General features: G+C 44.7%; 1 protein-coding gene across 4 annotated transcripts in view; it reads left to right on the top strand.

The window, feature by feature from the left end:
• Positions 1 to 24516, top strand: part of nrp1a (neuropilin 1a) — a 73539-nt gene that overhangs the window by 28599 nt on the left and 20424 nt on the right. For all 4 annotated transcript variants that reach the window (XM_055037363.1, XM_055037360.1, XM_055037361.1 and 1 more), the window contains 3 exons: positions 2978 to 3205; positions 7214 to 7369; positions 10580 to 10746. In XM_055037363.1, the coding sequence (XP_054893338.1) occupies positions 2978 to 3205; positions 7214 to 7369; positions 10580 to 10746 (551 nt within the window). The remainder of the gene's footprint in view (positions 1 to 2977; positions 3206 to 7213; positions 7370 to 10579; positions 10747 to 24516) is intronic.

The following is a 24516-nucleotide window of genomic DNA, read 5'->3' as shown; positions in this document are numbered from 1 at the left end:
GAACCTCCCTGTCAACACAAACTGTGTGTGTGTGTGTGTGTGTGTGTGTGTGTGTGTGTGTGTGTGTGTGTGTGTGTGTGTGTGTGTGTGTGTGTGTGTGTGTGTGTGTGGACAATACCACAGAAAGGCATGACTACTATCAGTAAAAGCCCCCTCAATATCCCCACCACTCATTGTAGCACAAAGCATTGTGGGTGTCGTAAAGAGAAGCTGGGGAGTTAGCCCCTCCCTTGCAAGGAAGTAGTAGATAAAAGAGATCTGCCAGATGATAATCTGCCCAGTGGGAGCAACTGGAGTATTCTGTCTTTCTGGCCAGTCCATTTTTGTTTTCCTTTGTATACAGCCAGGGACACTAAAGCTGTCAGTGGAGAGGTTTGCCCTTGGCTTTACCTCAGTCATGATAATTCAGTAAGAAGAGAGAAACCGCACAGTTGAGCTGGATCAATGTCTTTATAAAAAATGCAAGACAAGTGATGTGGCACAAGGCAAAAAGGACAAACAACCACAAATATAAGCAGGTATTCTTATTTGGTTAGGGGTACTTGCTTCGAGGAGCTGCGCACACACACAAAAAAAAGATGGTTATCACTGTTAAGTCCCCACAAGAATGGCACGGGTTCAAGTCCTGCCGAGGGACGTTTTATGAGACTCACTCCACATGCTTGTGAGGATTCTCTCCAGGTACTTCAGTTTTATCTGACAGACTCAGAACACGCGTGTATGCATAAATGTTTGGTTGCCTCACACGTCACTCCGAGGGAGTCGCAACCCGAGCAGAGCAGGTAGAGGCAGAAGGACGAAATTGAAAAGTCTCAGATTCCAGCTTATTGCATATTTAAGGTAATGTATGGGAGTTCTGTGTGATTTGGGCTTTTAATGGTGTTTTCACACTTGATACTCCAGTAGACTTGGCTTGATTGGAGACCAAAATTGCAGCGTTTGCTACATTTTCAGCTGGTGCGGTTCGCTTTCACACTGCATTGGGCCAAACGACCCAAACCCTTTGAGAAACCTGTTCACCTTCTCGCCTGTAGAGGTGCCGTCTACTGAAGATAAAATAAAAACCTCTGAAGAAGAGTGCAACTTCCTCCTTCACAAAATGTGAACAAAAATGGAGTATAGCTTCAGATTTTAGCAGTTGTAGGATTTCTCTTGGGTAGAAAGACCATGAGCTATTTCTCCCTCAAGCAGTACACCAGCATTTGTTTTAGATACAGTCACCCAGAATGCTTTGTGCTTCCTGTACTTTTCCACTTGCATCTACTTAATTCAAACAATGCCAGAGTTTGCTTCAACCGAAACAAGACCTAGGTTGTTTTTTTGGTTTTTTTAGGGTTTTCCCGTCTTTGCATTCGCTCCTCCCCAAACCAGACTTTCTCGGCAAACGAACTAGAGTTTGATTAAAGCGGACTAAACGGGGCTAGTGCAAATGCACGCTTTGTAAGTAAACGTCCCCAAACCTCCGATCTATTCTGGGCAGCTGTAACTGTCAGGGTGCAGGCAAGTGAGTGAGATTTAACACCATTGGAAATTCGACAGCTCTGAAGAGTACTCCAACTCTTCAGCAACGATTTTTAACAAAATTGGCTTCCATCTATTGTTTTTTTTCCTCCCACCACAAAATGTCTGACATTATCCCAAATGCAGCAAAGGTAAGTGCAGAACTACATCCAGAGAATAGCATCTTTCAGCAAAATCCCTCCATTTTCTTGAAGTAAATACAAGAGGGAAGCTGTGAAATTAATGGCACCCACTGTTCTCGAAGGCCACACTTTAGCTGCTGTGCTAAATGTCAACTCTTTTTTGAGTCAAAATGCTGCTCGCCATGGCTTTCAGCTTGGGAAGAAAGAAAATCAATATGGCTCTCCAGCCCCTCACTCACTCTGCTGGTGGACAGTCTCAAGTGGGCCTGATGGTCTTCAATTAGGAGCCGGGAAAGATGCTTGAGTGACGCTGGAAAAAGCAGTTTGCCACATTCATTTAAGCTACAGTGACAGCAGCACAGCAGCTCTATCCAGCGATAACTCCCTGCAATTTTGGTTTCTATTGGCCCCATCTGCACTCATAGCGCCAGCTGCCAGACTGGCATGAAAATGATGTTATCCTGGGTACATTTCTGCCGCTAATGGCCCCAAATAATTGCCCTGAATGACAGTACTTCTCCGGGGTTTTATTTTTTTTGTTTTTCTCCTGATGTTATGTGTATTTGCTTTGAGCAAAGCTTGGTCCCGGATTGGAGCCTGCAAACCCTAACCTCGCTTCCCCTCTTGCTTGTAAAAATCATCTTGCAGCTGTTGGGAGAAAGTTTTTTTTTTTTTTTTTTTTTTTTTTTTTTACATGTCATTCATTTTCAAATCATCATTTTGTGCTCATGAGGGGCAGCTACTATGGGAAGCATGTTAACGTTCCTTGTCAGCCGAAAGGCGGCTCTCTGGGGGGTTGTGCATAAATATTTTGACTTTCCTCCGTGTAAAACTGCGTGAGTGTGTGCGTCGATGTATGCACAGCCATTGCTCTCCCTTCCGTCATTCAGGCTTGTGCGCCTCTCATGGCTTTTGCCGACATGTCTGGATGAGGGCTCGCGCGCGTGTGAGGCAAGGAGGGACTACCGCTTGGCTCAAACTGTTTATTCGTCGTTCTCTGACTCTGGTGATTGAGGCCGTTGACGAATGTTTACGGGGTTGGTCCAGATGTTCCAGGAATCACTGATTTAGCGTACACAGCGGGATGTGGAGTGATGCTTGTCCAAGAAAGCGGTGGAGAAAAACAAAGAGTAACTCAGGGGCAAAGTTAGGAGATCCAGATGTGGCACCTGGTGAATAGAGGCCATGAAGGTGGTCCCTCAACTTAGGGTCATAAGCTGTTCTAGTCTCAACAGAGCGGATGGGAAGCAGAAGATGTTTCACCATGCTGACGTGTTTGAGTTTCCCTTTTTCTCCCAACCTATCGTTTACCGTCTCGTTTCTTGCTTCTGTAGGTCCCGAGTGCTCCAAGAACTTCACCTCCAACAGCGGCGTCATAAAGTCTCCGGGGTTCCCAGAGAAGTACCCCAACAACCTCGACTGCACCTTCATGATCTTCGCCCCAAAGATGTCGGAAATCATCTTGGAGTTTGAGAGCTTCGAGCTGGAACCCGACACAACGCCCCCCGCTGGTGTCTTTTGCCGCTACGACCGGCTGGAAATCTGGGACGGTTTTCCAGGAGGTGAGAAAAAAAGCAGAACGTTGAAATGTATATTTGAGTTAACAATATAATATATAGTATTAAATCACCACATACTCATGGTTGCCACTAATGCCTGCTGACGTATATTCTACTCATTGCTTAGGAAACATTTTAGAGGCCGAAGGTATATGAAACTTTAGCCTGATTTCACACATTTGCTAAATAAATTCACTTCAAGTATCTGAGCTATTTTCAATTAAAAATCTTTTATTTTGCCGTTGGGAAGAAAGTCGCTTGTGGCTCCACCCTATTCTGCTGATGAGGTGAGCTAACAAAGACTTCTCGTCCGCATTAGACGAGAAGTCTAAGTGAGGATGCTTCCTCCACTTCTAAATAGTTTGTGGTAGCTTTTCTGTTTGAAAATAGAGAGGATGAGTCAACAACTGGTAAGCAATTTGAAAAGTTTCAGATCCATTAAACTTTCAAATGGTTTGTGAAAACGGATTGCAGAGACATTTTCCATGGTTTTTCAGAACTGCCTTAGGACTGGAGAAGCAATAAAACACCAACTCAGGAGCATCAAAGCTTGTGGTTTGTGAGCCATTTGTTGAAGCAGACATGGAGATATTACCTTTCATCTACCATCTATTCACTACTTGTGCCTCCCTTACGTTTTGCATGCCAGTGGTCTTAGTACAAGCTGTTTGCTGGCACTGGTTTCTAAAGCAGTTTTATTACTAAAACGAGATTTTTATTTGACCAAACATTGTGAATACCAAGGAAAAGGGATTTTCTCTTCTGCAGGACAATACAGCAGGGTAGAGTACTGGTTTCAGTTTCACTTATTACAGTTTTTCTCGAGAAAATGACCGTCTCCGCGAAGTGAGACAGCTTCACCCTGACGAGGTGGTCTGCAGACGTCTCTCTGTGGTCATCAGCTAAACTTTAGTCGTCGCTCAATGCCAAACGCTCCTTCTTCCTAAAAGAGCATCCCACACTTTTGTTTTTCATGTCACAGGCTGGCTGTGTGCGATAATGTTTCCGAGCCAATACATTTGGGAGCTCAAGGTCTAATCTAGGATGTAGGGTTAGAGGCTTTGTTTTCGTTTGACAATTCCGTTTCACAGGAAATGACTCAAAAAGGAATTTCCTCGGGTAACCTTTTTGCGATTCCCACCAATGAAGGAGAAAAACACACACACACACACAAAAAAAGAAAACCCCAGCTAAATTCATTCATTCAGTTAAACCGTTTCGGACCCGACTCGAACCGAACCGTGCTGGCGTACGCTCACGCAAACGCGCACAATCAAACATCGCCCTGAAACAGTTTTCAAAAATCTATTCATCTTATAAGTCAGCGGGATGGGGCTGAGATGAGGGCGAGGAGGGTTCAAAGCGCTGCTTCCCCAGCCTGAGATTAGTCTTTTAACTCGGCGAGCAAAATCACATCTTGAAGTTTTTCTTTCTGCCGGCGATCCCAAACTCCTGGTGCAGGCGAGATGAAAGCATGTCTCACCCGTCCGCGGCTGAAAACCAAAGGAATTTATTTATTTTTTCTATCTAGCTATGCGTATCCCGGCGTGCATCAGTATTCGCTGCTCCGTGCGTTCTCTGGGTGATAAGGTTGAAGTGTTAATCACAGGCGCCTGTTCCTGGGGTGAGGGGGTGGGGGGTTTAGTTAAAGTTCACATCTCTGAAGATGTTAACTTTGCAGAGGTGACCTTTTGATTCCTCGGAACGGGGCTCGTTCGCTGGCGCTCCCCCTCCAGCTTTCGCGCGTCTCATTTCCAAGGTTCGCGCCTGATTCAGAAGATTGTCAGACGGTCGAGGAGAGGAGAGAAAAAAGAGAAAATGTCTGGTTATTATCACCTTCTGAGACACAGTTTTTACAGAAGACAGCAGGAAACATCTTCTCCGGTTCTCTCTACTTGTTAAAATGAACAGAGGACAGTGGTGGGATAAAACAAACGAAGGTCTCCTTTGGTCCAACAGTGGCAGAAACTTGTCACGAACTTCATCTCCTCCTTTTTTCCTTTTTCTCATCTTCTCCTGACACCCTTTGAAGGTTGCTGTGCGTGACAGATAGCGGTGTATAAAAATAAGCCACGGGAGGAAAATAGAGTGTTGCCTTTTGCCAGGCGGCTCCTGTTGTGCCTGCCAGATCAATAGCGCATTAGCACAGGAGGCTTGCTTGCTGCTGGAGTGTGCCGAGATTGGAGATGTCCGGGCAAGCAGCCGGGGATTCACACCTCCTTATCCCCCCACACACACACACACACCCTTCACCTCAAACTACACCTCACCGGACAGGAGCTGGCGAAGAAAAGAAGAACCTCTGGCTTTCTTCCTCCTCCCTGCAGAAGGCAAAGCGCAGAGTTTATGTCGAGGTTCTTTAAAATTTCATGCCGCAGTGGAGTCATGCAGATAATCCAGCAGATAGGCTTTTTTTTTTCATTTCTTCTTTCCTCTAGCCCAGGTCTTACTGGGCCTTAATGCACACTGTATTCTCTCAAACATATACCGGACACCTGGTTTACGAAGATTAACCTGAGCCGTCACACCACTGCCCCATGAGCGCCTCCCTCCCACGCCTCGCTCCCCCGCGGCCCGGCCTTTGCCTTTTATGTGGGAGTTGTGCTGGAAGTGGCAAGTTTCGGATGACAGGAGGCCTTGGGGAGGCAGGACTGTCACTCGCCGCTGATCACAGCATTACTAATCGCAGATAAGCTGCAGGTCCCCACGCATTGACAGGAAGACACATTCATAAACGGGCACGGATCACGGCACGCATCAAAGGACCGGAGCAAGGTCACCATGTTCCCTCCCTCGTTCCGATCGCTCTCCACCCCCCAGGTCCCTCTCTCGTTATCTCTGTGTCCCGCTAAAAGTTTCTCCCCGATCCTCCCCCATTCTTCTCAAGCCTCCCAGCGAAATGCGTACTTCTTTCTCTTTTATTATAGCCCTCTATCTTTTTAATACTCTCGCGTTGTCCACCGCTCTGCCTCCGCTCTGCCTCCGCCTGTTTGACTTCCCTTGCCAAACCAGCCGGGCCGTGGCCTGTCAAACAAAATGAGTCCGGGGCTCCTGGTATTTACAGCCGAGCAAATAGACGAAGACGGTGACCTGGCCCCACACCACAGGTCACCCTTCTTTCTCTTTGTGTCCGGCAGGCAAGCGGGTCTGGAATGCCAGGAAGTTTTTCTCATTCCTCTTTATGGGGTCAGTGCCATACCTCACTGACACACTAGTTTTCACACCTCTGTAGGGGGGAAGCTACTAGTTAAACCCATGTGACAGGGTCAAAAGCTGCGCAATTTGACTTTTACTAAATAAATGTGCTTAAAGGAAACACAGCAATTTCGTAAAAAAAAAAAAAAATCTCGTCTTTTGATGGAAAGTTTAGTTGGTAGGCTGAGATTCGCCTTTTTGACCGAATTGAAATTGGTTCATTTGGCAAAACTGCAATGGAAACACATCTTTCACATCACACAAGTCACATGACCAACAGCTGGATGTTACCACTGGGGGGAAAAGGCGACAGGCCGTGGCAGGAGGATAACGGCGCGGCGTGAGCTTTAAAGACAGACTTACTTTCTGCATTTTTACTGAACATAAAATCACTCAATTTGGCATTTTGAAAGTAAGTTTGCTTCATGGAAACACTCCAAATAAGAAAAAAAACATGTTTTTGCTCTAAGATTGGATGTCTTTTGTTTTTTTGTTTGTTTTGTGGCCGTAAAGAAATTGGTTCATTTGGCACGAATCATGTGACCGACGACCAGATGTCGCCAATGGCACGCAGACCACAGAGTAGACGACAACAGGAAGTGTTTGGAGGCTCGTTGCGCAGCATGTTTTGTTTTTTGTTGCTTTTTTTTAAAGACTTATCATGTGACAAGCTAAAATATGTGTGATTTTCATTTTTATTTCGTATTTAATGGAAACACTGCATTTGCACAAAAAACAAAACACAAATCAACATTTTCCGACAAAGTTTTGTGCACGATTGTAATGTCTGTGGCTTCCTCTCGTTTCCTTCTGCAGTCGGGCCGTACGTCGGGAGGTACTGTGGTCAGAACACCCCCGGCAGGATCATCTCCTACACAGGCATTTTGGCTCTGACAATCAACACCGACAGCGCCATCGCCAAGGAAGGCTTCTCTGCCAACTTCACCGTCCTCGACCGGACCGTCCCAGAGGGTGAGCTGGCTCAACGAGGAAGAACCGCGAAAGCTCTAGAAACCGTGGAAAAACAAACAGAAAAACACATCTTTTGTCTCATTAATCGCAGCTATGCTTTTATTGCATTCTGTTCAGATTCATTAACGCAGAGCGAGCGCCACACTTCTTCCCACTAAGCTTCTTAAGCTCATTAAACAAGGAAAAACAAAAACACGTGTTTCACTTCTACTATTGAAATTTTAACAGCTTCAATATTCAACGTCTTCTCAATGTATTTAATAATGAGAATATGGACTAATAAGACAACCTTCGAAACTGTCATTTTCTGATTTTCTCTTCATTAAGTGGAGCCTGAATGTGTATACTATACATGGCATACTGCCTATTCCACTGTTATTTGACGCAGTTGACATAGTTGTGGTCAATAGTCCTTATTCAACTCTATCATTTAGTGCTGATTATTTGTTACTTGTATTTTTTTTATGTTTGTTATGGTTTCTTGCTTCGTTTGAATTATTTTCAATGACATTCTTTAAGAAGGAAGATCTTAAACCAGACCTGTCTGACTTCCTTCGTAAAAATCCAAAAGGAAGTTTCACTTCCTGGTAAAGAAAAACGGTGAAACCTAAAACACAACTTTTGGTCGGCCACAATAATTAACTCAGCCATATTCATTCAATGACGTTGAGCACGTTTTTTTTTTTCTTTTCTTTTTTTCAGTTATTTCAGTCATCTTTTGCTTTTATCCCTAAATATTCCCCTTAAATACTCCTGTGGTTCTAAGACGCACTCCCATAAATCCAAAGTGAAATGGTTCTCCATATGTTCTACTTTGAACATATGTCTGCATCCTGCATTGGTTGCAGACAGGATGCCCAGTAGGTTCTACCACATGTCCTCTGGGACGTTTCCCTCACATGGCTCAACACAATGAAAAGCTTGTAGTTATAGCAGATGATTCTCCCTAAAGGTGCGGGCATGAGTCAGGAAACATCGCAATCATTGCCGCTTCTCATTTAATGGCGCTTCTCATTTAATGGCGCAATATTGTCTAAACTGTCGCTTAGCTCTGCCTTTTGGAGATAAGTGTTAAGCATAGAGAAAGTACTATTGCCTTTAAAGGTCTTGTGTTTTTTCAAAGCACCTGCACAGTCTCCCCTAAACTGAACTACTTTTTGGATTCCTGTGGCTCAATCGGCTAATAACCATTTTCGAGGTACGGAAAACATACATAATACATTCAGAGAGGTTAAGGAAACTTGAGGAGCTTAAGCTCTGGCAAGGATGAAATGTAAAAGAGTTGCAGGGAAGCAGATAAAAGCACCAGAGGAGCAACAATCAAGGCAGAAAGCAAATGTTGTCCAATTATGACAAATTGCCGGTCGCTGAGCAGAGTTCGAGAGTTATTAAACGGACACCTCCAGCTTCCCCGTTGCGGCGATGGCTCACGCGGAACACGTTTGCCTGGACGGTCTCTTGTCAGCGGCTTGAGCACACACTCTTTTCACACACACCCCCAGGGCTTTTTACATGCCACATCGCTGTCACGGGGCTCGACCCCCGCTGACCCCATTTTGCAAAACGCTCCATCTAAACATTTCATTAAGGAAGACGAGCTCTGGTAAGGCTCATAAATCTGTCCGGCGGCCAGACCACCCCGCACACAGGGACCCACACACACACACACACACAGTCCATCTCTGAATAGCAACAGAGGTGGATGACTTTCAACAAGTCAACTAATCATGTCCAAAAGGGATTTTGTCTTGCCCAAAGGGGGGAAAGGGAGATGATGATGAAGCACAGACAAAACAAGAAGAGCAAGGTCTTCCTCCAAGCAGCGAGCAGAGCTGCCACTGCTGGTGGTTTTCCTAAAAGTCAGATTGTGCAATGCAACTTTTTACGTTCGCCATTAGACGGGAACGGTTGACTATCTGACCTGCCATCGGTAAATACCTCGACTGAAGAGAGTTGCTCGGCTTTTGCATCATCGTCTCAGACGCTCTGGAGATAGAACGTCCCCAAACATCGCCCTTGCTTTTCCAAGCTTGTACCAACTGAATCTTTCATAATCCCCTAATGCATAATGCACAGTAGATTCTTTTTTTCGTTTTCATGCTGTTACGTGGCGAGGCGAAGGGTAGCTGAAAACCACTGATGAGATGCGATAAGGTGATGAAAAGAAGCCTTATCTTATCCTTTGTATTTTTGTTCCTTCTCTCGTATTTTCCCAGCCATTAAGCCCCTGACCGTGCTCGGTAAGCCACATGATCAGATATAAGCTCAGGCAAAACAAAACGCCTCTTTGTGTTTTCGATGATCTCGGCTAACAACGTTGGCTTAAAGGATTTTTGTTGTTGCTGTTGTTGTTGTGTGTTTTTTTTTTTCCACAGAGAGAAAGTGGGAGCGGTGCGAGACAGTTTATTAGCACTCTGACATACTTGCAGGCATGAACTCGCGCACATGCAGCTGCGCATTAAGACCGCGAGCCGCATGCACACAGTGACCCCGTTGAGTCAGGGTGCGCTGGAGGTGCAGCAGATCGGGGAGACCAGCTGTGTGTAGCTCTCAGGCTGCCACCGCGCGGCTCTCCGGTGCCGCTCTTTATCCAAAGGCCTCAAAATGAGCAACAGAATTTATATTTAGGGGATTTTTCTCAAAAAGAGTTCAAATTATTGTTCAAAGCATCCCTTCTCACACCGACTCTACATACTCCCCGTTTGGACCAAGAGAGTATTGTGGTTAGCAAAAAAAAAAAAAAAAAAAAAAAGATAAACTCCCCTCAGGGAGATATAACACATTCAGGCAGTGGAGGGAAAGGGGTTGTGGGGGGAGGAACCAAAGCGAAAGTCACCGTTAGCACCTAATGCGAGCATATACTACGCTGAATGTTTCATGAAGACATTTTTACGCCTCGGACACTTTCCCTCCAGCTTCCATTAAAAAAGCGCTGGAAGAGGAATAGAAGGGGTTTGCCATGGATGTGCTGTTGTCTTCCGGCCAGTCATGTGGAGGCCTCCTCCTCCGCCCTGGAGATTTTCTCAGATTCAGGGAGGAGGACAGAGGGACGGGGAGGGGGAGGTGACACAGAAGACACATTCTTTGACTACATATTGACTGCTTAGAATTCGGCTGAAAGTCTTTCACTGTCTCCTCTATTTTTTTTTTGTTTTTGTTTTTTTCCTGATTCCCTTTTCATCTCCTCTCTCCCCTCCCTCTGCCTTTCAGACTTTGACTGCAGCGATCCGCTGGGAATGGAGTCGGGGGAGATAGCATCAGACCAAATCATGGCTTCATCCCAGTACAACCCCAGCTGGTCCCCGGAGCGCTCCAGACTCAACTACTACGAAAATGCATGGACGCCCGCAGAGGACTCAAACAAGGAGTGGATTCAGGTAGCGCGTCTCCTGTTTGTCTCCTGCATCAAAAGTACTTGCTTTCAGTAAAGCAAAGTTCGCGGCCATGGGAGGATAAATGAGATTAAAAAATGATGGGAGGGCCTCATGATGAGGCCCTCCCAGAGTTCAGAAACATGCATGTTACGGTCACTTTCCAATCAAAAGTGTAGATTCAGTAGAACCCGTCTCTTAAAACAGTTAAATATAGGACTGGTTTAAATAGATGTTCTTTGTTTATACTGTCTTGTTAGTCACACAATTTAAACTGAATTCCGAGTCTGAAAAATTCACATTTCCTGTGATGGACTGACTACCTGTGGAGGCAGAGCCCCACGCTTCAGGATGGATGGATCAAACTGGGTTTTGTCACAGACAGCTGCCCCAAACCAAGAAACAATTGTTTCTGGTTTGTACCTGAAATCTCCCTGGCGCTCCAAATGTTCACATTCTTCACTTTCCCTAACAGAAAGCCATTCGTCCATCATAGTCAGTCTCTTACATCAATGTCTCCACTATCTACCTGTCTTCCTGCGGCTGCCACTGTCTTCCAGTCCTACCTGATAATTTCCCCCCTATCCTTTGGAACTGAAACTGCCTCTGGAGATGCTCAGATTTAATCCAGGCAACCTGCCAAGCTTCACACACACACTCGCGCACACTGGCTCAGGCGCCGTCATATTTTTTTTGTTTCTTGGCTTATCTTCACAGAGTGATCATCACCCACCAAGGGAACTTTATGTGGGAAGATTAAGGATTTAGTTCTGTCATCCCCATGGTGGGGATAAGACACGTATACCGAGTCCACTCACATCACAAAGAACTCCCCACAGACCCCTCCCCACCACAGCCCTACCTCCATGCATTTGAACTGCCTCTGATTTATGAACCCTAGACTCCAACCTCTTATAAATACACAGGCGGTTTTTCTTTTCCGTCTTTTTTCGGCAGCTTATGCTTCATTTCTTAAAAGTTTGGCCCCGGGGGATATCTCAAGGGATAGATAATAGAGTTGACCCAAAGCCAAATATTTTCTCAGGGAGGGACATAAGCAAGCTTTTTGCGTTATTATTGCAATAAAAATATTGTCCTAAGGGCCTCTGTTGTTCCTTCAAGCTAATTTAATCGGTGTGTAACCGCATACATACGTACACAGTTCTACGTGTGTCCTCTTGTGCGTGTGTGTGTGTGTATGTGTGTGTGTGTGCGCGTTTGGCGACCTGTGCGAGTAGGAGGGTTTGGCAAGGCCCAGCGTGTCCCGCAGAGGAACTCACTGTGCGTCTGAGTGGATCAGGAAGAAGCAAGGCCACCGTTAAAACCTCTGTTAAAAACGTATTAGTCATTCTCATAGGAAAGTCCTTTGCTAAAAGCCAAATGTGGAGAGACTTTCAAGCTGCCCTGTCATAAGCTGCGTTTCCATTGACCATATAATGGCACGATTTGACATTTTCAAAATGAATTTCCTTAATGGAAGCAAAATAACTCTCCCTTTTCAATAAAATGTTTTATAGCTAGGAGGAGATTATTATTTTCATCCGTTTTGAAATTGGTTTATGTGGCGAAACGTCTTCACTCATGGTCAACAACCAGACGTTGACGCCTCAAACAAAAAACCCTCAAAGAAGAAAGCAGGAAGTAGTTGAAAGTTAACGGCGCTGCATGTTTTGTTCATGATATGAATTGTGATTTTTCAATATCAGCGGAATATCGACAAAGTTTTCATTTTGCAATGGTAACGCAGGGTATTTTAAATGAACATAATTGGCTCTTTTTCTTGGCCTTGTTGCTGTGTCGATTTGACTTGGCCCTAAAATCTAATTTTTTTCCAAGACTCTGTGCTGTGATGGTTGAGCTAAAATTCCCAGCACTAATCTGATCAAAACCTTGAATCCCTCCCAAACTCCACAAGCTCACCCCGCCCACCACCTTTGAATTTCTAATCTCGAAGGCTGCGGCAGGGTTTACGGTCGGCTAATGATTTCTGCTCTCTGTAGGAATGAGTTGCACTTGCGCCGAGTCGTCCGAGCTCCAGTCATCACAGGTGGCATTAGAAGAGTAGAAATTCTCATTTCTCTTTCATTAGACATGTCAGCGGCGTTGCAACAAGCCGGTGGCGCCCTCCCGGCATGTACAAATCATCTCGGTGCGCAGTCAGATGCATAGCAATCAATTCATTTTATATTTCATGATCATTCTCTGACTCCCGTCTCGGCCAGGCGGTTTTATTATTCATGATGGGCAGCCTTTTGAGTCCAAGGCCTTTTCCTTCTCTCTGTCCATCCATTTTAATGCTGCCTCATTCTGATGCACAGAGAGGAGGAGGACAAGATGCTGTAGTCATGGGCGGTCTTCATTGGCTAATTAGATTGGTGTAGTGTGGTTGAGTATCGAGTGCTGGGTTAGCCAGGTCATTAATCAGCCCCCGTCGGCGAACACAGAGATGGACAGATGTCCTTTTTAAAGGAGAATCAGGACTTGAGGAGAGAAAAAAACAAAGAACGCAAACAGCTTTTTCTTTTCCTTGACAATCCGTCTTGTGGCACCATTCAGTGCCGCTCTTGCTACCATGTCTCCGACGGACTCTGGATATCCCTCTTCTATATTTCATCATCCGCTCTCGTCCTTTTGCTTTTGTCATTCTTCTAAGCCTGAATTTTCCAGCTTCATTGTGCACATTAGCTGCCTTTGTCTGACTCTCAATAGTTTAAGCAGTAGGAAGCTCTCCGCCGGAGGTTTCGGTGGAAAAATACACAAAAATGACACCTTCAGACGAGTCGATGAGCTGTCTCCTCGTCTACGGACTCTCTTGACTGGCATGGAAACACCTGCATCTGTGCAACACATTTGTCTCCGTAAGGGAAAGAAAGAACGACATGTTTACAGACTGACGTAAGGGTTCCTCTGGAACGCTTTTGGAGGAATCGCTGACATTGTGCAGAATGAGTTGGTCGAATGGGTCTGTTGGGGAGGAAGGGGGGATGCGATGGGTACCGAGAGCCGCAAGAGCAATGAGAACGAGCCGATAAAAGACAAACTGCAAGGCTGAGCCTCCGTCAGGCAGATGCCATTGATCGCACATGCTCACTGCATCAATAATTTAGACTGTTTTGGAGAGAGCCCAAGTGTCAATACCTGAAAGCCTGTATATCTTATCCCATAATGGTGATTTTGCTTCACTGGCTTCTTCTGTCTGCAACTGTATTTATATATGTACAAGTGGTCTGTCTGTCAGTGATTACAAGAAAGGTTTAATCATACGAAGACAGCCCAGCTCATGGCTTGCGTGAGGCTCTTTTATCTTTACTTCCTGACAGATAAAAGCAAGAAAAGCAAAGAAATGTATCGTTGTTTGCTGTCACAAAATGTTCCCTTATCTTATCCATTTGTGATGACCCCCCAAGGTAAAGTCAATCACTCATGGAGACACGTCAGTCTTAAACCTTGGACCTCTGGGAGGTGGGAGGAGTACACCAGCTTGTCTTGACTGTGTTTCCTCAAATCTATAAAGCAAACATCTCTGGCTGACCGGCTAAGCAACCTTTAATTGCACACTTCCTGAACAGAAACGCCACTCCAGTCCTCACGCCGAGGCCAACATCCGACGCTAGCCCAGCGCGTCCTGTTTTCTTTTCATCTTAATGCGGTTTCCATTACTTCGAATTGGGGATCGGCAGAAAAGCACTCCATCCCAGTGCATTGTCTCCCTCTTTAAATCGGCACCTCGTTCTGTTGTCTTACCAACCTGCCGAGTGACGAGTTCTCCGACTGCGCCGATTACGGAGCGGTAATTAACAGCGACTTTTCACTTGATGAAGTCTAGCAAAAGAGCATGAGGCTGGCATGCAGCTGCCGGTGAGATCATCATCATACCATTCGAGTGGAAACAATGGCTGCTGTCTTTGCTGCGCCGCTTCTGGGCCCCTTGCTCTCAATGGGAAAATCAATGGGAGGACAGAGACCCGCACTCGGCCGGTAATCGAAACATGAGCGGTCGCATGACGTAATGAAATGAGTGCCGCATAAGTACCTAGAGATAAAAAAAATAAAAAAATAAACTCAGCTCAGGCACAATCAGTGCCTTTTTCAGTGTCCGCCTTACAGAGGAGGATGGTATGTGGGGGAGACTGAAGCCCTTTTAGTCGGTAGTCATCACCAAACGATCATGTGCAGCTGGGCATCCTGGGAAAGGATCCAGACATGACATACCTTCAGGTCGCTGTGTTTTCCGTCCCCATCAATTCATAATCCTGACTCAAAGCATTAGTCACACGTGTGTGTGGTATGTGTGTGTGTGGAGGGGTGGGAGGAGGGAGACCCAGGAATGACCCTTAAATTTTATCTTCAAAGATGATTCACAAGTCAAGAAACCTCAAAGTCAGACTCCTTCCTTCCCCTGCCTTTGACTGAGACTAACTGAAATCTTTAAACGGGCAGTTTTATGCGTTTTCCAGGAACATAATGTTATTTTATTGTACAATCAAGCGACCTTGAGTACCTTAAGTTGCTATAAAAATGCTGTATATAGAAAATGATGTATATATAAAGCATTTTTAAATATTCTTAAGCATTTTTTAAGTAATATTTGATGTATATATCAAATGTATAAATGAAATCAGGCCTCTATCTTTTTAAAAACTCCTGCTCTTTCTAAAACTCCGCCAACAGGAAGTCATCAAAACATTGCTCCCCTATTAACACCTTAAAGTTTTTAACAGCATCGCAATGTGAAGGAACTTGTATAATTAGCTTAGCAGATGTGGAGTTCCACCCGGTGTTTGCTAACTGCTGCTGGCTAGTCTGAAGGAGCTGAGGCAGGGCTTGGAAACTGCAGCCGGGGAGGAGCTTCGTCCTTGAAGGCGGAGCTTGGTCCCACCCATTGTTTTGCACAGATGAGTGGTTGCCATAAGAGATCAAAGGATTTCTCAAACACGCTTGAAAGAATCAAAGCAACACACCAGGTCTGCTTTTAGTCAGGGAAAAACATTACAATGTGATGCAAAGCTCCAAAAAGTTGATCTTACGTAACACTGCATCTTTAATCAGGCACCTCCTCACAGTTGAAAAGAGAAAAACTGAAAACTTTTTTACCTTATTATCACTGTCATCTGAACTATGCATCCCTTTTTGTCACCATAACAGATCGTCGGTGCATGAGAAGACATGCATAATTAAATGCCAGCAAAGAGGTGTGGGGAGCTAAAAATAAACTGTAATTCTGTCAGGTGAATAACGTGATAAATGGAATGTCGGCAGCGAAGCTCATAGGTCCTGCAGCATCTAAGTAATATCATTTTCAAGAAAGAAGGATTAATTACACTTTCAGGAAATGGAGCCTAAGGCAAAATTATGCCCTCCTCCCCCTCCTCCTCCCTGCCAACCTCCTGTTTCAGTCTCAGCGTCCTGCCTGTGGGACATAAATGTTGTCATCTGTGCTTCCCCACCAGGGTCCTCCAGGACTCTTAGGGAACTTCCATGTGCAGTGTAGAGATTTGTGACTGCCTTGACTGCGGTGCGAATATCACCCCCAACCAAAGGGTGGCGCCAAATACGCGCCACTTACAGAAAACTGCTTATCAGAGGAAGAAAAACAGCAGTAATGTGCGGGGTCTTTTTTTTTTTTGATGAAGCGAGAGATGATTAAAAAAAACGCATAAATTACAGAGTGTGAAAGCAGTATTTTCTTTCTTTTCGTTCGGTTTCTTCTTTTATGAGTATAGAGTTCACAAACCAGTGCATTAGTGCCCCCTGTGGGGCTGTAGCAAAACATATGGCCCTCTGAGGGGATCGCTGCGGTTCAACTGAGACGAATATAGCGCGAATATGGCTGCCTGTGAGGTCCAAACCACACACAGATGCTGATGTAAAGAATTACATAAGGCCCTTAAAGCGACTCTTCGGCCACTCTGGGGAAATTAGAGAGCGAATTGGGACAGGCCGTCTTAGCGTCCCCTCTCTGGTGAGTAAAGCACATCACTTCAGCCAGTTGTTGTGCTTTCCCCAGCTCATATCCTGTCGTCCGTTTTATCATTAGCATACGGAGGAAAAGAGGAAACAGGTGATTTGAGTCTCCGCATGCTCTTGGTGACTAACAGCGCCGCCATCGGAAATCCATAAAGCATTTCCAGAGGTTTCCAGGTGGATTGAGGCCTGCCAGCTGCTGCTCTTTGAAGAACACACAGAGGAGCACTCTGTTCTTTCTCATTTTCTCTCTTTTTTTTCCCTGTCGTTCTTGGTAAGGGAAGATGAATAAACTCATTCCGTAGAGGCCTCGGTTATTCAGTCCGCAGAAGCCCACACACGCACACACACACACACACACACACTCGCGCGCGCGCAACCACAGACACACAAAAGGCAGCGATCAGAAGCCGTTTTTTTTCCCCCATCGGTTGGGGAAGTAGAGAAATGGATTTAAAGAAATGCATTTATTTCATCTTGCAGAGAACTGTTTGCTGCATCCAACTCAATTATAAGCCGATCAGGCAGGGACAGATAGCGTTCAGAGGCCTTTCCTGAAGCTCTGCCTCCAACTTCTTGCCATGTTGTTGTTTTTCTCAGCCACCCTGTCTAGGCTTTGAGTCACAGTTCAAACTCTGTGACAATACCCTGAGTAATACCTCGACCCAATGATTACGCTCTGCCGTTAAGGGTGTAATTGGAAAATTATCTCAAACTAAACTATAACTACACAAACACGCATAAATACTTAAATACCATGTATCTCTGTTATTCCTATCATTTACTTCCCAGCGCTCATGCTCAGTGTGTTTACCTCCGTTTAAATGCTGAGAGTTAATTTGCGCATGCAAGATTTACTGACGGGTCTAACAGCGTTACAAGTTTGAGCACGACGTGATTCTCTTTCTGCCTTTCTGGGCTCATCAGTGTGTGTGAAACCGCTAAAGACTGCACACAGCGGCTGTCGGGACACAACGGGATCCGAGTTATTATTTTTGACTCACGGCGAAAAGCTGGAAAATGAACACAAAAACGGGCTCATAAACACTTGCTTTTACGACAAGGTCTTGGGGACATTGTGGACGGAAGGGGGAAAAAAAGGCAAATTTACAGCCAACACATTTTTGTTCAGAAAAACAAGGATATTTTGGAGTTTGAAAAGTCAAAAGTTGGCGAGAAAAGAACGGCGAAATTTTGAGATCGATTTCAGAAAGTTTATTGAAGAAGCAAGAACAGATTGAAAAGTGGAGAAAATTGAGAGAAAATTCCCAGAAAAGTTGGAGATACAGCTCACAAATTTTGCTGGAAACAACTCAGAAATCTTGAGGTCTCAGCAGTTTTATATACAAAAATGAACATTTTAAGTTTTAATAGTCAAAAATGTTTGACTTTAGGAAATTGCGCTTGAAAAATTGAACATTTTCAACTCTTTAGAAACTTCCTGTGATAAGTTTTGACATTAATTTAAACATTTATGAGGTTTGCTCTTGCAATGTTTTGACCTTTCAAACACAGACATGTCGTTTTTTTGTAGAAAATGTTTTAGACAATTCTCAAAACTTCTGAGGAAATTTACTCCCATTTTTTTTTTTCTTTTTTTGTAATTTTCCATCTTCAGAGACCGTAGTACCCCAGCGTACACTTCAGACAATGTCGAAGCAGAAAGAAAGTTCCTGGAGGACAATTACACATTGAAGCCTGGCTCTCATATTGAGCTTATGAAAAGATTGGGCTGCTTTCTTTACTCTGGCTCTCATTGTTTTATGAGTCAGACCGTGCGGTCCTAGGCGAGCCTCGGCTCTGCGCTCCTGCGTGCCCGGAACGTGTGGTGTCATTTGTTTTGACGGGCTCGAGTCCAAGCACTTATCTGGAAATATAACCAAATGTTAAACGTGGAGGAGATAGATGCCTGGTTCTGTTGAGTCAGCAGAGTCTCAGACTGCAGCGATGGTAGATCAGGAGTCATAATTCACGTCTCCCTCCGAGTGATTACATCAGCCATCAAACACGATTCAGCCTTTCAGTCCTCGATGACAAATAGGTTTATATGTGAGGAGGATTTATTTACCCCGAGATCCTCACTGGGTTTTCGTACCTTTTCTAAATGCTATTGGTTCATATTTATAGGTCAGTAAGTGCTGTTCTTGGCGTTGGGTTAAAAGGAGTCCCAGTTGTAATCATTATCTGGGCCTGTTTGTTTTTACGGAGGCCTCTGCGGTTTATGGAAGATTTTGTTCCACATCCAAGCGCCCTGACAGCCTGCCTTCCTCCCTGACCCGAGAAACCTCAGTCTGTTAGCGCAGCCTCGCCAGCGTTCCCTCTCTTTCTAACAAGCGGCCATTAATAAATCATGCTTTGCTCATTACCCAGGCCCTGTTATCCTAACTCATCTGTGGAACTGATCTAGTCTGTGCACTTCTTTGCTGGAGACCCCATGCTTCCGTCCTTCACATCTTGCAAGGCTTCGGCGTCAGTGGGCAAATCTTCCCCTCCCCGAGTTTCCCCTCTGCATTCCTGTTTCCTTCCGCCATGCTTTGTTTCATCTCCTTCTCCACATTGCATCCTCTGACTGCTTACCTCGGCGAGCCTTTTTCTTTTTTTTTCTTGACTCACGTTACAAGAAATTTCAAATTTGGTGCCCGGGACGTTCGCAGATTTGGGAGGAATGACTTTTTTTCCCGCAAGGTTCAGAACCATTAAACATTCTGCAGAGAGTAAAAAAAATCCATCCTCTCAAGTTTAACATTCTGAAATCTACAAACCTCTGTTCAAACGTTAATGACTAGGATAAGAAAGAAAAAAATTGCTCCATATAAAAATGTGACATTTATTCCCCTTTTCCACCGAGCAGTAAAGCATGGAGCGGTGCGGTTCGGCTCACTCTTTTGTCTGTTTCCATAACAACAACGGTCCCACACAACAGACCCGTAAAGTAGCATTCCTGGACCGGCTTAGTGAAGTTGTAGGCTCATAAGACAATGGTACGATACGATTAGGGTGGAGCTACTGGCGCCACACAACACAGTCCATTGACTGGAGGACAAAGAAACATCACCAGCTGCATCTCCATTACAAAAATGTGTAGATAGATTTGCAGACTGCAGTGATTCCATTACATAAGAAACACAACCGAGCAAGATTGTTCATACGATAACTTGTTAAAAACCATGCTGCATCATGATCCTCCTAACACTTCCTGTTGTCTTGTTCGTCATTTCCGCCAGTGGTAACATCCGGTGTTTCCTTTGCGGTTTTGCGATACACTAATTTTGATTCAGCTGAAAAACGGCCTCCTCCTAGCGCAATTCTTTTTTAGTTAGAAAACTGGTTTATTTTTTTTCTTCTTGAAATTGTCGTGTTTCCACTTGGTGAATTTATTTGAGTAATTATAATTAGTGCAATTACATGGTCAGTGGAAGGCAGCCGGTGCTTGTCGTCGAGCTAGTACAAAAACTGAACGGTTCTTCAAAAACAATTCGATTGACAAGAAAGCAACTGAAGCAACTGAAAATTGGAAAAGCTACAGAAACTCGCAAAAAGGATTGATTGTGTTCTACACAGGACGATAGTCCATTTTTCAGAGCAAAACTCAAGTATTGGAGCAGTCTACACAGTAAATATGTTTGCTTAGATGCATAATGGTGTGGATAAGAGAAATCCTCACAGTCTTATGGATGTGGAGATCTTCTCAGAGACAAACCAGGCTATTATTGTCAAAATGTGGAATCCTTGTGGACTGCAGAAATGCGGAAAACAAATCAAAAGTTGCTTCCACGGGTTGTTAGTGTAAGGATGTGCACGCCTACTTTATGTCTTTTTTTCTCCTTTGACCGGAGGTAAAGGAGAAACTCCGGTCAAGACGTGCCACACTTTGAGAGCCATGTTGTTGTCGAACATCCCTGGAAAACTGATTTCTTGGAGTGAGTTTTATTCACGTTGGACATCGGTAGATAGATGCGTCACCCAATTACTTGCCGAGCCAACATCTAAACAGTTTCAAGAGCCGCTGATCTCTTTACAAAACACTTAAAGCTGCGACTGAGAGCCCCTTTCATCGTCCCCTGGTGTTTTCTGAAAGGACAAAGGCGGCAAGGAGAGGCAAGTCAATCTTACTGCTGGGTCTCTGGGCTGCCAAGAAAGGCAGTCCCAGCTTCGCATCTGTCATCATATGTAAGGATTAGCTGGCTTTCTGGCTTCTCTAGGGAGTGATGAAGCAATGAGATGTCTGTCCAACCAGCTGGTGAGTGGATTTAAGGTAGAAATGCACTGGGTTGATCGCCGTTTACTCACATTTGATGGGTTGTGGTGAATTGTGCACAGGCAGGACAAGATCATTGAAATCCAGTCATGGGTAGCTCCTTAAATGCCAGTGGATCAAACCTAATAAGGGGCTAACATTGCTAGCCACTAGCTTCATATGTAGTTCCATTTGATTCTAATTTCTCCTCACAGCTCAGTCTGAACTTTCTCCCACTTACTTGGATTCCTCCAGTTGAATTTCTACGGAGGCTGTCAGCTAACAGAAGGAGTTGTGAACGATGGCATCGGTTTTCTGCCTGCAGTGTTAGCAATAGCTGTGGAAGAAGTAAACAAAACCATTCAGTCCATGTTATCTACGTTTATTTAGCTAAATATTGAATTAGCACTAACAGCCGCCTTGTTTGAATTGGCACTTCTGTCTTCATAGGATTGTTGTTTAGAGCGCAGGCAAGTTATGGTAAGCTTCATATTGTCAAGTGGCGCATTACAAATTTCACAGATAAACATTAGTGATTGGGCAAGCAAAGAATAGTACAAGTGTCTGATTTTTACCAGACTACTAAGGTGTCAGTGATGAGCTCAACCGACTGGGATAGGAAATGTCCAACATACGTTTATGTATTCTGTCCAATTAAATTCAAAAGTACTTTAAACCCAAAGGGGAGATAAATGTTGCCGTAACTCAGATCATGCAAGTATTTTCAAAGAAGTGTCTCAAGAAGACACTGAAGACACCGCTGATGTCAAACATGACTGTCATCGCATGTCAACAGCTCATCCTCACAGCAGAGACATTTCATAGCAAGATGTTCTCGATGACAAGGCTGCTGATCCACCTCGCTGGCTTTTGCCACTTCTTTTTTAAAGCTTTGGTGAGAAAGGCGGGCAGAGAAAGACGCTGGAGTCTGCGATCTGATTCGTCCCCAGTTTGCTTGACCGTCATCCACTGCCCTGTCCGTCCATGATGTCCCTGATCATCCAGGAGCGACTGGAACAGGAGCTCATGTTTGTAACACTTTGACACGACTGTTTCATGTAAGAGACTAGTGTCTTACTTTGTGCTGGTGCATAACAGAATGCCTAAAATGAACTGTTAATCATAGAAATACAGATGTAAACGACAGGGGGGATTGACTGAAGTATTAGGACACTGCTCCTTAAATAAGTAATTTGTTGAAAAGTATATGGCTTGAAATGCAAGCGCCAAGTGTTTCCAATTACTACCTCCTCATTTCAGTCTCTTCCTAATGACTCACTTTCACAGAAGGTATTCTAAGCTTCTCTTCAGCTGTGCTCCCCGGTTTTTTAACATTTTTTTTTTAATTATTATTATTTTTATTATTATCATTTACTTAAGCCCAAAGCTTTGCATAAGCTGCCTCATTGTGCTTTTGCCTCTCGGTCCAAACAGAAAATAAGTCAGGAGGGCTTTGTGGATGTAGATAATGGAGACCTTTCAGTGCTGAAGCCGCAGTCCAAACCTCGCTGCCATCCGCTGCTTTTCCCATCAAGCTCTGCCACAAACAGCCATTTACCCCACAGAGAAGAATTCAGCCCCTGCGTCATTAAACCGTCTCAGGCCGACAGGATTTGATTTTACTTCTATTTGTGGGTCCAAAAAAAAAAAAAAAAAAAGTGGGGTTTAACTGTGAATGTCCCCTGAGCCAATTGACAGGAACAACAGTATTCTGTTTGTATATGACTGATTTTTGAGTGTGTGCCTGTGTGTGTGCGTGTGTGTGTGCGTGTGCGTGTGTGTGTTCGGCTCCATCCATCTGAATCGTTGGAATGAGACAGAGAGAACGGGTACGGTGGAATCTCATTTATTGCTCCCATCTGTTTATGTCTTCTTACCGCTGGAAGAAACCTAAAGGGGGCCGGAGTGACCAGCGTTCTGTGGCAGGGCCCGTGTTCCTTTCCAGCTCTCTTAGCTTGGAATCATTAAGTGCGGTGGATTGCTGCATATGGGCCCGGCAGACGGGAGCGTGGGGGGGCCTTGGCGCTGACTCTTGACATTATGGCTTTAACATGCTGGATCCCTGTTAAGATGTGTGGCGGCAGATAACCCTGGCTTTAATTACCCAAAGTGTGCGCACACAATCCGTGTCTGCGTGCTATACGCTCTCGCGGCGAGGATCTTTGAGCTGTCTCCCTTCCTCGGGTGCAAACACAGGAGATCTCCTCTGAGTCGATTCAGTAATCCGCCGGTCTCCATCCATCAGGGCCCGTTCCCGTCTCAGGTCGACATCAAAGGACCTATCTCGTCTCTCGCCGTGATCTTGGAAACCCGTCTCCTCCGACACCCTGCCTCCCCGCACCGCTCCTGCGCTACAGTGGCGCCGGCACGCAACACCATTACTCCTCATTAATGTCAGCTCGGCTTGTCAGAGGTGCTGCTAACGCTTGTTAAAACTAGTTGCGCTGCTTTCGCCTCAGAGGGGTTGGGATTCTTTGAAAGTTTCTCAGCTCAGCTCAAACTTTTTTCTTTTTTTTTTTTTGTCTTTGTTGGGGGTTGAGTTCCGTTGGGTGAAGCAGCCTCTGCGGGGGTAAAAGCTGTCCGTACTCTGTGAACATGTTCACATTTAGTCAGACTACGATCACACATTTCAATGTACTTTTATCAGGATTTTATTCAATCGACGAATGAAAAGTTAATGTGCGGTGGAAGGAAATGACACGTGGTTTTAAAGGGGCACCACTATGTGTTTTCCAGGCACCCGGTGCCATTTGAAAACACAATCAAGTAACTATGTTACCTTCAGTTGTTAAGAAAATACCATATTTACCAATTATCAAATTGCCGATGTAATTTGACCCCTTGACATTGGGCCTCTGTCTCTTTAAGAAACTTCTGCTCATTCTGAAACTCCGCCTTTAGCGAAGTTTTTACCTGCGTTTCCCTCAGTAGCTCATATAGGTGTTTTCTAATTGGAGGGGCTGCATCTCGAAGGCGGAGCTAGATCCAACCAGGTATTATTGCACAGCTGAATGGTTGCCTTGGAGATTAAAGGATTTCTCCAACATGTGTGGAAGAATCATGGCAACATCCCATGTATGTTTATGATGAGGGAATAACATTATAACAAGTTGTGAATGTAAAACAAGCAAACAAAAAAGATGACATGATGCTGCCCCTTTAATTGTTTTCTTTTTTGTTTTTTTACAAATAAGATCCTGAAAAGTGTGGTTTTCATCAAAACCTGCAATTACAGCTCCAAGCCTATGTGGGTTTTCTTTGCGCATATAAACACATTTGCACATTTGCTCGTCCTTCATCCAGCTTAAATCAGATGCAGAACAACTGCTAACATCAGTTTACAGTAGTCAGGCTCTTAGGCCTTTGGTCAATTGAACATAACCAACTAAATACCAAGAGTACGTCGCAACTTTGACCCAAACGCTTTTCCGTGGCCAGGCGTGCATTGCATTGTGGGCTGCTGTAGAATAAACAAACTCATAATCAAACTCTCTGCATCAATTTCAGAAAGAGCTTTTGTCAATACGTCTTCTCAAAACCCATTCGGTGAACTTCTCTGTTCATAATAACCCAGA

Source organism: Poeciliopsis prolifica, unplaced genomic scaffold, assembly GCF_027474105.1.
Source record: "Poeciliopsis prolifica strain line A6 unplaced genomic scaffold, Auburn_PproV2 SCAFFOLD012, whole genome shotgun sequence".
NCBI classification, from domain to species: domain Eukaryota; kingdom Metazoa; phylum Chordata; class Actinopteri; order Cyprinodontiformes; family Poeciliidae; genus Poeciliopsis; species Poeciliopsis prolifica.
This window is presented reverse-complemented; position numbering and strand designations above follow the sequence as displayed.